The sequence below is a fragment of the Scomber japonicus genome, chromosome 12 (genome assembly GCF_027409825.1).
Source record: "Scomber japonicus isolate fScoJap1 chromosome 12, fScoJap1.pri, whole genome shotgun sequence".
Taxonomy (NCBI): domain Eukaryota; kingdom Metazoa; phylum Chordata; class Actinopteri; order Scombriformes; family Scombridae; genus Scomber; species Scomber japonicus.
Genome location: NC_070589.1, coordinates 4,287,714 through 4,302,640, shown reverse-complemented (window position 1 = coordinate 4,302,640; position 14,927 = coordinate 4,287,714). Strand labels below are relative to the sequence as shown.

At 38.9% G+C, this 14,927-nt stretch overlaps 1 protein-coding gene across 1 annotated transcript in view; it reads left to right on the top strand.

Moving 5' to 3' along the window:
- Positions 1–14,151, top strand: part of LOC128369195 (cadherin-18-like) — a 207,895-nt gene extending 193,744 nt beyond the window's left edge. Inside the window, exons 10-11 of the mRNA XM_053330195.1 lie at positions 10,091–10,360; positions 13,496–14,151. Of these exons, the coding sequence (XP_053186170.1) occupies positions 10,091–10,360; positions 13,496–14,151 (926 nt within the window). The remainder of the gene's footprint in view (positions 1–10,090; positions 10,361–13,495) is intronic.
- Positions 14,152–14,927: the final 776 nt, after the last annotated feature.

The window sequence follows — 14,927 nt, the reverse complement described above, 5'->3', positions numbered from 1 at the left end:
TGAGAAAGTTTCAAGCATTAATACTAGTAAGGCCGAAAAGTAAAGAGGGAACATGAGACTGCCCAAAGCAACACACAGTGGCCGATACAGATATCACATGATGGATATGACAATCACACAATCTTATTTAAGGACAATTTCACCTCAATGAAACAAATCTAACTAAAATAGAAGTAGTCTCTTGTCTGTCTTGTCAGTATGTATGTCCGTCCTTTGATTTTCTCAACAACCATTCATCCGATCGATTTCGGGGGGGCGGGGGGGGGGGGGGGGGGGGATGGAATGCTTTGAACCCAAGTAAGTGCAGTGTCTGTCTGCAGTGTGCAATTGTTCAGATGAGCAGTTCTTGAGAGTACTAGATACTAGAGGCCAAGTAATTGGCCAATTCCGAACAGACAAGTTATAAAACGGGCACCACGCTAGTCCTTGCAGTGGTGGTATTGTATATGTGCTGTAGCAGCCAATGCTGTCCTCTCTTATTCTTTACTTTTATACAGTACAATACAATACATTTCATTCCTCTTCTGCCTGTGCTTCAAATAACCTGTCTTTACTCTTTCATCATAATCTTTAAAGGCTTACAGAGAGCTTCTCCTGCCTGAACTTCTGTTCTAGAGTTGAAAACCTCTTCTATTGCATGTTTCTGAATGTAAATGATGACGTAATCTCAGATGAACTAATAGACTGATATGTACTAAAAGTAACATCAGTACACATGAAGTTAATCAACAGAAGTCATTGCCTGGTCATACCCTCATGCTGGAGACTTGGTGACACAGTGAATAAAGCTCACCAAAATGGAACACCACTGTATCTGAAAGCAAATAAAACATACAGACACTCCTCACCACTGATAGTAGTGATTCTCTTAAAGTGAATGTATGTTCTTTTATGTATCTGGTAACAAGGTATTAGCTCTGTCAGCAGAATATTCTTTGCTGCTCTGAATCTCTTCTCTGAGAGTTCTTTCAGGTATTCGAGTATTGGCTGTCAAATCTATCCATTTGCTATAAATTGTCAATCCCTTGAAGTAGATATTTCTGACTGAATAGGATGCTTTCTTGACATTAGTGTATCATTTCTTAATCTCTTGATCATTTCAAAGTTTAAAATCTCTCAGAAGTTGAGAACCTTAAGCAAAAAGTCAAAGTCACTAACAAATCATCACAAGCTGTTTGAAACCTCTTAGATGTTGCAAATAATGGGAAGTCAACAAAGATGAGTGTACTGCAGGTAGGCCTTGATAGATTCCTCTCAGGAGCAGCTAATGTTACTAACAAAATGACTTTTCCTCTCAGCTACTCACAGGTAACACTTCAGAAAGCCTAATTTTATATCAGTGCTACAAGTAAGAATTCCATGGATGTCCACGGTGGGTGAATCAAAGTCAAGGTCAATCAAATCACAAATCCTCCTGTCACTCAGCTGTGGCAATACTTACTCTAAAATTCATATAACTGTTTCGACCTCAGGCATGTTTGCATAGTTCAGCAGAATCCCAAGTTTCCCCAAAAAGGTTTTCATTTCCTTTCCATTTCATCTGAGGCTTCAAAGCTGATGTGTTCTTTAATGGTTCAAAGCTTCTCCTGTTTACCTCCACCACAGTTTTCCTTTGCTGCAGTCTGGGAAGCAGGAAATCAGTACATCTGTAGCTGCTTAGGGAATCTTTAGTTGTAATTCACCATAGAATTCAACTACCTAGATGAGGACTGCATTCATTTACTCAAATATTGTATTTGACTGAGGATAGCATACTTTAAAAATACTAAATCAATAGGATCCAACCCATTTACAACCATGCATCGACATGTCAGAGTCTAGTGTTTTTACATCACCCTCTAGAAGTGAATATCTCCATTGTACATCGTTGACTAGATAGTGCACATGATGGTGCATACCAGTGCCTAACATATCATTTGCTATTTCATGTCAAATATAGCAAAAAGCTCTACTTCTGTAAGGACTTTACTAATGTTGGATGGTAAGGTTTGTCAGTTCATAGTGTGAACTGGGTCTTTCTAAATAAAAACAGTACATAGATCCCTGTAAAGTCTCCCTGGACAAATAAAGGTTACGAAATATTGAGCTAAAGACTGCACTATCACTACCAATCTAGTACTTCCCCTATCTGCCCCTGTCAGCCTTAACAATTTCTTGCTGATATATGTGTTTTCCTTGTAAAATGGGCACTTAAAGTACTTTTTGCTGAGCTTTGTTTGGTGTTCCTGGCTCTTTTCCTGTGTCTCTGTGGCCTTCCCTGCCTAGTTTAAAGTCCTTTTGAGATGAGACATTAGTGATAGCAACAGTACTGAGTCATCTTCCTTTGAATATGTTAGTGAAAGGAAAAAGCATGCACTGTCTTTACTTACATGATTAAATTACATGTCTACTCAACTAATGGACCCATCAAAAAGACTATTCAGGTACGCAAAAGATTTCTTGATGACCTTTAAAAATGTTAACATGCTTCTTTACAACGTAATGCTAAAAATGCACCTGAGGTTGACGAAGTTTGCTTTCACAACAGAGCTGTTTCGTCCACTTTCCTCGGATAGTCCGGTTCGTCCTCATTTACTCATACCTCTGGGGTCTGAGGGTACCCCAGTCAGCACAAATATTGTTAAAAAGAACAATGTGCAGATGTTTACAAGACAGTGCATTACACTTACTGTGACCCTACAGCCGGTGCAATCGTGTGCTGTTTATGCAACAATGAAAGAAGAGACAGCATTTTAAGATAATGGTGGGACTAGTCAATGATTCAGTCGTGTTTACACAGACTGTAAATCATAGCCAGCAGAGGAAAGATTGGCGGTAACAGCAACAAATATCCTCATATTACACCCCATAAAAATGGATCAATTTGCTCAGCTATCTGCAAACATTCTTGCCATCTTTTGCCATTTTAGTGCCCCTTTAGGGACTAAATCTGACTTTGTAATTCCACCATAAAGCAATTTTCACCAGTACATAAATAAAGTACACTTCAACACATGCGTCAAACACATGGCTCTGGAGTTGTGGGAAAAGATCTTGATTGATGTGATTCTATGTCCACAGGGAAACTGACCTCAATTTGATTTGATCCTCCTCTAGATGCATTTGTATTTCTGAATACCACCACCATCTATCAGATGAATAAAAGCTTGTGCAGTACCATTAGTTGTTAATGCCTCTGAGCAAGGCAAGCAAGCAAACAATTCCCTGTGCCTGATTTAACTTGGTGCCTCAGAAGTTGGTGTTTGTAGGCTTCCCTGATCTGTCTGCCATTGATGTTGTGATTGTGCCAACTCCACTCTAATGGCAGTAAAGAAGAGCTCCAAGTGGTCCTGGCTTGGGGGTCAGAAGATCCCTGCATGGTGCATTGGCCCCCTCAACATGCTCATGGTAGATGTTGAGTGCACTTCCACCATTAGCAATGAAGCTATACATGAAGGTCTTCCTTATTGTTTGAAGTGATGTGGCACCATCTTGTTGTACTGCTGAACCTTCCACCCATGGGGCATGGTTTCCACCTGATCCAAGATGGTCTCAGCAAGGTCTTTAGTTATCAGCTTGATCAGGGCTTTGAAACCTTTTTCGAGGGGATTCTGACAGTTGAGCACATTAAAAGTGGCATCTACAGTTCAGACAAACAACAAAGTTGCACTACATCCTCTGAACTCCACCAACTTCTAGCCATGCTCACAGAACTTTGCCACACTACTGCTGAAGTCAGGTGGACTTTAATTTTTTTATTTCTTGTAAATTTCTCCAAAAATTAGCCTACTTTAGGCTGTTGTCAAGTTGTAGGCCTTCTCTCTCTTAAAGTTCATTGAGGGCTTCAAAGAACCTTCACCTAATCTTCCTTCTATTGTTTCTTCTGTCTTGAATTTCAGTGAGGATACAAAGGTATTACGAAGAAACATGCATCTAGGATTACATGTACTTTATGTGTGGAGATCTCTAGACACAAGAAGTAGGGCTTTATGTTGCTGATATAGCCAAATTGCTTGTAAGGATAAAACATGTAATTGAGACAACGTTAACACCAACCTAATGACGCTTGCTACCGTTCTACTTTGACACTGATTTATCTGATCCACCCATACCTGTGATGAGAGTATGTGATGGGAAATTTCCATTACTCATCGACAGCCACAATCACGAAGACTAAGACCTGGTATGTTGTCAGTTTCACCAGTGCCTACATCCACATAGCCATGGAATTGGTCCCCTGCAAATTCAGTCATCTTGTGAATGTAAATTTTCCACCATCATTAGAGCACAGACCATTTATTTTCCCTTCTCTCTGTTTGCCTCTCCATGACTTTTTAGTACCGAAAGACACCACAGTAAACGTAGAATCAGCTGAGATGCTGCTGTACCAAGTGTAGATGGTGTGGCCATTTGGCAGAGCTTTATGAAAATGTTCACGTACATACTCATATGTCTTTAGGGAGTAGTAATAAGTAAGTGCAATGCGGTGCTTCAGCTCCTCAGAGTACTTGGCTGACCTTTCCCTTGCTGTAGCTTCCGCAAAATGACCTGATATTAATAACTCCTTCTTCAATGCTTTGGTGACATCCTTTAAGCTTCAGACTTTTATCTTTAAATGACTGGACGTTTGCCATTGCCTTCTCTGCATTTCCCTGTATTTTTCTAAGATCTACTCCGTGGTCTGATTTTTCCATTTCAAAGACCTTGGAGACTCTGGGTTGTAGCAGTGATCTTCTTGAATACAGATATAATTTGCATATGTCACTTTTGATTCTACATAGCTATGATCCTCATTGTAAATATCTACTGCTACAGCAGTGTCAGCCTGACAGATGTCATTGCTAAGTGGGATTTTCCTTTGACATTTTCAGTCAAGATGGCATTGCTGTAGTCAGCAGCAGGTGTCACACAAAGGTGACATTTGTCATCTGGTGAATCCTCTTTACTGTCCCCTGACACATAGTAAAATAAAACTGAGGAGCCAGTCACCTCTGTGTCATTACTTAACAAAATCTTGCATCCTACCCCTGACAGAGAGGACCTCCCCAGATGCCTTGGAAATGAGAAAATGGTTGGGACTGCTATGCTCTTAAGGGGACGATTTCCCTTAAGAAAACAAAGGTGGAAATTCAGAAAGAAGGGCAGACAGAAAGAAAGACTGAATTTAAAATTAAATTATGTTTTTGCAGTATGATACTGTAGATGTCATTAAAACCTGCCATTTTCTATGGGTGTAAATATAGCATGCAGATTTTAACTAAAATTACTATGACATCTACTTACATGGGGTCGACAGTAATAACAATGAAAAAAACTGTCCATTATCAAAATTGTTACCTTTGAGTCCTTCATGAAGGCATGCACCTCGAAATAAGCACTTCAAAGACAAGATGATGGTGCAGGTTTCCAGTCCTTCCTTCTCATGTTCACCCCCCACTGGTTCAGTCTCTCTGCATCATGGTCAAAGGAAAACTGTGCATTAAATATGTAGTTATTAGGCTACCGTAACAATTGACAATGCAATATTAATGCTTCATGTTATTTTCTATCACAGGATGGTGGCTATGCATAGTAAATGTAATTTTGTGAACCATAACTCATAAACAATAATTCAGACTGCTTTGTAACTTTGGAATTAAAAACAATTAATTAATGTTGCCTTGAAGCAGACGATCAAGGTTAAGGAAAGTTAGTTTTAACATTACATCTCCTCTCAACATTCCCACGTAACTTACAATTCCTGAACAGGCGTTCACATGTACCTCTGGGACTACTTCACTCAGAGCAGCCGTCAATCACAGCTGTCAATCATGATGTGACACCCCCTTTTTATAGCATCAAATAACTCATTAAAACCAGATTTCACACTTCAATATACATCAGTGTGATCAGGACTACAGAAAATGACAGGAACCATCTTTGGTTAAATTTATTTGACATGGACTTTTTTTTTCTTTTTTTTTTAGTTTTGCTCATGTCCCATCCCCTAATGGGATATATGGCCCGTACTGCAGCCAGCCGCCAGGGGGTGATTGAGATGTTTTGGCTTCTATTTTCTGGAGCTAATGTGATGTTATGGGTCTCAGCAATGTAGTCTTTGTAAACCAATTAGAACTGCAAGCTTCCTTACTCAGTCTTGTAGCAGAAAAACAAAATGGCTACAACTGAAAAAGGCCGGTCTCCCCTGTGCTTCAACCTACAGTAGATCTAGGCACAACTCAAAGCAACTGGTCAGCAGAACTGAGAGTTCTTGATGGTACATGAGCCAGTAAAAGATCAGAGAGGTAGGTCAGAAAAATGAAAATTGAACAGCTAAGGCAAGGTCTTATCATCAGGACAGTGGTTGGAATTGCAAGTCATGGTAACGCTGTCTGGTCCAGAAAGTCAGAAACTGTACAAAGAAATGATGGTTAATTTCCTTCCAAAATGACATGCATGGCAGTGTCTGATCTGAAGCCTTCATAGTGAAGATAGCCAAAGATGGTGAAGATAATTAAAAGAAACTAAAGTTGAGTGTTTGGGGGTTGACACCAAAAGAAGTCTCCCTGTCAAGTCACAGGGTTTGTTGACTCATACAGTGTTACCAACATTATAAATGATGTCACTTCTGACAGACAAGACAAGAAGTTGAAAGTTTGAAAGTTTGAAGTTCAATCGTGTCCACATTTTTAGAACTGCAATTCAAAACACAGTGAAAGTAGATAAAGATGATACATACAGGCAAGATTGGAAACATAGATGACAAAAACATTGTTTTTTTCAAGTGAATGAACCACAGCCTTGAGAACAGAAACATTTGAAAGTACTTGACATAGAGGCTGTTTTTTGTTTTTTAAACATGCAGCCTATACATCAGTAGAGAGAGTGCACAGGAGTCCAGGATGTCTTGCGTTGAAACGGTTTATTTAGTTGATCAAGGAGAAGTGAATGGAATAATCAGTACACATTCTGTTCTAATGCTCCCTTCAATTGTGAAGTTTCTGTCCTCCAGGGTTAGACTTAAACCACACAGATAATGGAAAATTCCCTAACAGAGGCAGACAGGAAACAAGAAGAGAAAGAGGAATGACCTGCAGCAGAAACAGATTATTTTGAAGTTTTGACTGAAGGATGTAATGGTCCCTACTGCATTGAATTGAATTGAATTGAAACAAAATAGAACTTGAGACAAAATTGAGAAGAAATAAAGACAATAAAAAAGACAATTAATGATCGAGTGACATGAATAATGTTGATATAGATAGAAAGAATAAATTAAAGAAAGAGATGTGGCAGGAAAGAGAAAGAAAGGGATGAGCCAGTGTGCTGTATTTCAGTTATTTAGCCTTATTTACTACCTTCCCTGGCAGGTGAGAATATTTTCTCTCTTTCTCTCTCTCTCTCTCTTTCTCTCTCTCTCTCTCTCTCTCTCTCTCTCTCTCTCTCTCTCTCTCTCTCTCTCTCTCTCTCTCTCTCTCTCTCTCTCTCTCTCTCTCTCTCCCTCTCTCTGACTCTGCATGTCAACAGGAAACACACTATGTAAATGAAGATATCCTCCTGTTCAGAGTCCCATGGGCATTGTTGGATTGCATTAAAAAAATTCCCCACACATAAGTACACACACATATAGAGAGACATGCATATACACATATACACATGCCACTGTCTGCTGCCTGACAAGCTTTATCATGGCTTGGTGCTCCCCAGGGCAGTTTGGATGCACACTGTTTTGTAAAGATACTCTCTTCATCCATATTCAACAGCTGTATCTGTCAGTTAAGCTACTGTTTTTTTTTTTTCTGGCACGCTCTTTCTGTCCTCTCTCTATTTATTTGCAAACTATCATTGTCAAGATTACCAGAATCCTTCATACTATCATTGTAGAACAGCTTCCAGGGAGGACACCAGGGTTTGGTGGGTTTATAATGATATGGAGAATACAGTTACACACATATTACACATGCTGGATTTTCTTTTTTTCTTTTTGTTTTCATTTAAGCAATATAAATAAATTCAAAATCAGAGGTTTGTATTCTTCACCAGAATTACGTACCTGGCATCAGATCACATGTAAGATGATCAAATGTCAGGCAATATAATAAAATGTTTCATTTTAGAATGTTTAAGTCTGTGTAAAGCAATAGTGTATGAGTTTGTTGATCCAAAAATCCAATTGAATGATTAAAAAAAATCAAGTATATTTAATTAGGTGTCAAAATAATTTAAAAATAAGCAGTATTCTCTGCTCTGTAATGTGTGTTAACGCTTATACCAAACTCTAAATACAACATTTTAAATAGTTAATGTTTGTAGATGTAAGGCAGGTAACACAGATGATATTTGAAGCAAATAAAATATTATCTACTATTTATCTCTTACTATTTATTATTGCTCATGTTGTTAAGGCTTTCTTTTTTCAGAGGTTTTATTTGAATGTTTTTATGTACAGTAGCTTATTTATTATATCACTTTTAAATATAGTTTTATTGTAATTATTTTCTTCTTTCTCTTGGGCCTTAACATGTCTGTGTTTACTTGGGAAGACATGTAATATTCAACTATGTGCAATATGCAATTTACCTACCTGATTGGATACTGACACCATGTCTATTATGTTACTGTGGTTACTTGGTCCTGTCACTGTCTGTCACGTATGTTGTTTATGTGCAGCAAATTTTCATCCGGACAAGAAACTAATATTATATTATCTTATCTTATTTTAATAAAATAGCAGCTACTTTTTAATCCTGCACATATTTTTGTTCATAATGTGGACTTGTTTCAGTAAAAATGGAGCTTACATGACTAGTTAACAAGCAATCAATGTTTAAACCGTCATGTTTTTCAGTGGAGTTTGGTGCACTTCATTTTACTCACTTCTCTTGGCAACATGATTGAGGCTGCGACCCTCAGAGCACTTGTCTCTGACATTGTGTTTTTTGATGAAGTGCTGCCCGGCAAATACTTTCCTTCTGACTGGTTTAACTCACTGGTGCTGGTGCTGAAGCCATGGGTGATAGTGGGTGTCAGCGGGTGTCAGCTGCTGCCAGTGCCATGACTCTAACAGTCAGTGCTGAGGCTGAAGTTGCTCCACCAGTAACTTCAGCATCGACAGACTCCTCAGCTTCCTTGAGTCCTAGCGTTGAAAGGAACAGCTGATTATCTCAAGTGAATCTCAGCTGTCTCCAATAAAAGTTTGTAAAACTATCAAATGTAAAAATAGTAACAATGAATATGTGCACCCTTAGTGTTTTTATTATTGTGGGGCCATGCTAGTAACCCCTCTACTTCATCAAACCATCATTTCAGGTTCCATTCCAAAAAATCCTGAACACAGAAATGGTGAAAAACACTCCACAAATTAGTTCTGCAGCAATTAATTTTTTTAACTTGTGCAATGTGTTAAAAAATAAATCTCCCAGATTGTAAATACTTAGAACATTTAACAGTTCTAAGTTCAGTTGGTGGCTAGTCAAATTTTTGGGGGGAAGTAGGACTGACCTCAATATTTCTAGAATCCGAGCTACAGCTATGTTAAACACTGGATTTAATATTGAGTATGTAATATTGTATTCTAAAGGCAGAAACAGAATTTCAGTTTTCAATTTTATTTCAGGAGTTTGGATTATTCACATCAAAACTAATTAGGTTAGAGTTTATTTGGATTACTTTGATTTCCATGCAATGAAAGGTTACATCAATCCTGCTGGTTGTTCCTTAAACCTGTGTTGACTGCTGTCAGGTGGTTCTCTTTTACTTATTGAGTGACAAATTAAAATGCTGTGGTAAAAAGGAACAATCAACTTGAAAAGATTCATTGTGACTGTGGGGCATTTTAAAACTATTTATTAGCTCCAACTGCAACACGGTGGAGAAAATGTAGCTATGATGCAGTCACAATCATCCAGTTATACACACGTGATATTATCGCTCTGTTTTTTATATATGAACATAATGGAAAGTGAGCATAATGTTGTTTTATCTGTTTTAATGGCAGCTTAGACTGAGCTCACTCATTCAAATTCAACAGCATTTTTTTTACTATGTCTGCTTACAGTATTTCTTTCTTTTTTTCTGTCTTTCATCCCTCTTCCATTGTTCTCATATCATTCTGTCGTTCTTTCCTCCTCAGACAACACTGCCAGCATCGTATCTCGTCGGCGTGATGGCTTTAGCCAGGACAGAGACCAGGAGTTCTTCAGCCTGGTGCTGGTGGTGGCTGATGGTGGGGAGCCTCCTCTCAGCAGCACCACCACACTTTCCTTAAGGGTGTGTGTCTGCCAGAGGAACACCAGGGGGCGCAACAGCAACAACGTGTGTCAGGCGCAGGCTTTCCTGTCTTCAGCTGGCCTCAGCACCGGAGCGTTTGTGGCCATACTGCTGTGTATTGTCATATTATTAGGTAAGTTTGTATATTTGTTCCGTCATTGTCTAACTTACTAAGTGTGCTGTATGTTTTCAATTCCTCACTGCTGTGTCATAATTTCACTCCCTTGACAAAAATACAATGATTATTACCTGGTCCTCTTTTAAACATGCAAATTCTTCTCAATCATATAAGCGTTCTTTCATTCTAAACAACTTTTGTATACTATACTTTAACTATACATGATTTGAATCATTTTTTAAAAGTTGACCAAAACTTTATATTTTCTTTAAGAAATGTTGCATTTGCTGGTCACAATTACATAGTTTTTTTTTATTTTTATGGCTTTCTTTTGAAAATGTGTTATACGTTAAAAAAAACGTTATAGCATCTAATTATTCTCAGATGATCTCAATGATGCAGTCAGCGTATTACTTTCAGGTGATTCTGCTCATAAATGGACATCAGTGTATTTTATGGTACTTCCAGCCAAATGAAGGACTAACCCATTTTATACATAGCTGATTAAAATCATTGGTGATATGCTCATTTGTAGTAGCTTATTCACATGATTACAAGTACTTTTTGAATATGAGTCATTGCTTGCATTTAAATGTATTTAAACTATGACATGGTAACCCAATAACTAATGGTGCACAAATTGTACCCAATATAATACAATATAATATCACGATTAGTGGAACTAGATAAACAGAGATTGCAGTTGATCAACTGAGGAGGAGATGGCATTCCAATGAAGTTACCTATCAAGCCAGTTGGAGGATAAGGTGTAGATATAAGCATGTTATTTTCTTAGTAAATTATTTAAAGGTATGTTAGGTTTTCTAATATAATGAAAAGCTATTTGTAACACTAGTGGAGCTAGATAAGCAGAGGTGACAGCTAGACTACTGAGCAGATTGTGGCATTAAGATGATACTGCCTATCAAGCCAGTGGGACAAGACATAGTTTAGCTAGTTTAGTAGGAGATACATGGTTGATGTTTTGCTTAGGTGAGAATAGGATCTAAAAGCAGCTTAAAGGTAATGTAGGTCGGAGCTGAAGAATAGTGTCATCTGTCATGAGGCCTAGTAGATTTAAGATCAGTAAATCAACCACCAAATTAAGCTTTCCTTGAAAAGCTTGTAATCAAACATCACTTGGGTATGTTTTACGGTCCTCAAGGCTGTAAAAAATGCAAAAGACCTTCATTTACATTAAATGCGTAGTGGGAATTGGTCTTGTATTACATCGCTTACATCCTCAGGTTACTGAACAATTCACGTCTCAACTGCTTACATTACTAACAACCTGACCTCTTCACCTTCTTGTGCTGTTGGTACTCGACTTGAAGTGGTGTTTTAGTTCATAGTTTGCTATGAGCTGACCTCTTGAGTATGTCTGTTGACCCTTTGTCTGGTGTTAAAAATGAACAGAGACAAACATGACACTTTTATGAATGTAATTACACAATTTTGCATTAGTTTGACGCAATCAGTAGTGTTGTCTTCTGAAAACCAGAAATCTGTAGCAGTGAAGACTGATGGCTCTAATGGTTACTTCCATAAAGTTCTGCTCATTTTACCTTTACATGAAATACATTTCCATCATTATTGCTATGTTATATTTTCATGTCTTAGGTCAAATAGGACATGATATTGTGTGATAGTAGATGTTTTTTCTCCTAAAAAATACACTCTCTCTGCTCTCTGAAACATGAATCAAGGTTTAATCACATTTATTGATCAGTCAGATCGATTATTGATGCTTTCTGAACACATCTGTGGTTCAACATTTGGTATAGACACTTTTTATGAGGAGATTTTAGACCGGGTCAAAATTGACATAGAATGTGTCAGTATGTAAGGGTTAAAACAGCACAACAGGTAATTCTCCTTCTACTGGGCATAGATGGAGGGCAGGCAAGCAAGCCAGCCACAGAAATTCTATTTCCACAGTGGCTTCCTGACATTTAGCTTACTGCAAGCAAATTATAACAGTTTCAGCAGAGAAACGTGTTAGATGGCTACTTTTAACTCTCAACAAGCTGTCAAAGTAGACAATAAAAAAGCAACGCTCACCACGACTTTTTTCCTTTTGTTTTTCCTTTACAAGTACTACATTATCTTCAGTTGCAAAACATGAAAGCTGATTAATTTGCTCCCACACAGACTGATGTAGTCTGCAGTTAGCTGACAGGGGGCGCCATAAGGGGGTGAAAAGATCTAAGATCAATTCTAAGGGCCCATGACTGACAAAGGGCCCTAAAATATTAAATAATTAGTTATTTGTTTTATTAACTTATTGCCCAGACACCCCCCTCTATTCACTTGAAATGTTTTGGTCATGTCCCCAAATCAGATGCGACACTTGCTCGTGGTGAATTGCAAGTGAGGAGTGTAGTATAATGTCTCTACAGTCAATAAATATTATATAGTCCCAGCCAGCATGTGGGTCCCACATGGGTTAAGTGCAGGCTATGTGGGTACTGAGTGGGCAGCGGCTTGAACTGGGCAAATTTTATGGTTTCAGTACGTGGGCTGACTGTATCAGCTCCATAAGGGATGTATGTGGGCTAAGCAGGCATGGGCATAACTAGGGCAAATTGCATGGGCCCCATATTGTTGCAGAAACATGGGCCCAACATGTGAAGCCTATGTGGGCTGGCTAAATGGGCCCCATTTTAGGTCCATTCTGATCCCACCCCTGTCTGTGACTCTTGTGTTTAGTTGCAGGATGCTATCAGGCTCAGTGTGACCATCTGTTCTTCCTATGATAGAATGCTGACGTAACTGCTTTATGTATTTGCCTGTATGAAAACAAGGCCTCAATCTATGTAGACAGAGTACAGTGCATTTTTTTAGCATATTAATGTTTAACTAGGGGGAACCGTCATGAACATAAAACACTGAAAATGAATTATTAATCTCTCTCTTTTGGTTCCACATAACATGACCTAAGTATATGTCTTGTTAAGTATTATAAAATCTATTTATAATCCTCTTGATAGTTTCTTTGACAGAAGGCATCTAATGTTCTTTCTCTAGAATCCAATTTACCGTCATCATTTTGTTGATTGTTTTTCTGTTTTTCTTGGTATTTACATTTCTATCCCCTTTATTCTTCTTACCATTCCTCCATTACCTCTCTTCTGCTTTTTTTCCCTCCAGCTATAGTGATGCTGTTCACCCAGCTACGAAATAAGAAGGCCAGCAAAGAGCCCTTGATTCTCTCTGAAGAGGACGTCAGAGAAAATGTGGTGACCTATGATGACGAAGGAGGCGGGGAGGAGGACACAGAGGCCTTCGATATCACAGCACTTCGAAACCCTAAAGCCTCTGAGTCTCGCAGGAAGTTCCACTCCTATCTCGGCCGTGGACCGGGCCTGTACAGAGACGAGGACGAGGTCGAGGACGATGATGAGAGGATTGTGGTAGTGAGGAGGAGGAAAGCACAGGAGATGGAGTATGGAAACTACAGCCCGGTGTCAGAACCCGCCTGGTTTGTCATTAACTGTGTTCCTCGAGAGATCAGCCAGTCAGCACCTTCGCTTCTGCTGGATGGACATGACATCATTCAACAGATCATTCAGCGGAAGGTGGCTGAGGCGGACTTAGACACAAGGGGCCCGCCGTACGACTCACTTCAAACATATGCTTATGAAGGACGCGGGTCCTTGGCAGGGTCAGTCAGCTCTTTGGGCCTGACTGCTGCAGTGCCAGACCTAAACTATGTTGATCTGGAGGACTGGGAACCAGAGAGGCAAACTCTGGAACAAATTAGTGGAGAACAGCTGGCTACAGACCAGGATAACTCTGACTCCTAAAAAATACCATCAGAAGTTTTGTTTGCTTTATTTTGGTTTGTTTTTCATCACTTATGAACAGATTCGCCGAAGCAAGTCGCTTTTATTTGCACCATTTAAAACTGGGTGCAAGGATGCAAAATCACTGCCACAAAAAGTTGGCAATTAAGAACTGTGATATGTGAAATCAGAGGATAAGAAAAGCCATTTACGTGTAACAGGAGAGGAGAAAACACAGGCTGGAAGGAGACTCTGGCGGGAAATGTTGTAGCTTGAGTGCTTTTCTGAAATGAGGGACAAAATGCAAACTGACAGACGACCTGAATTTAAAAAAAATAACTGGTCAGTTTGCATATGCTTTTTTCCCTCCGCTCTGCTTGTTAGATGTGTTAATGGAAAAAGTACAGCTAGTCCCCACCAAATGGATTCTGGTCTTGATCCTCACTATTGGTGAAACTCTTGTCGTTTAAAACCCTGGCAAAACTACTTGGGAGATGAATACCAAATTAGCATGGACCAGACTTCAAGGTTCATACCATTCATTGGCATTAATCATGAGAACATTAAGTTTTACTGATTAGCTATTAATACACACAAAGTTGAACTTAGGGTGACTGTCATCTAAGTGGTATCTAGAAAGATAGACTTCGAGAAAGATGATGGTACCAATGGAAGGAGCACAAGTTGCAGATGTTCTAAAGGCCAAAGACAGTTATAAGCTGTTCCCCTAAAACTGATATCAATTATTATTATTTCCAAGGTGTAAGGTAAAGGAATTCTAAACATGTCTGCATACA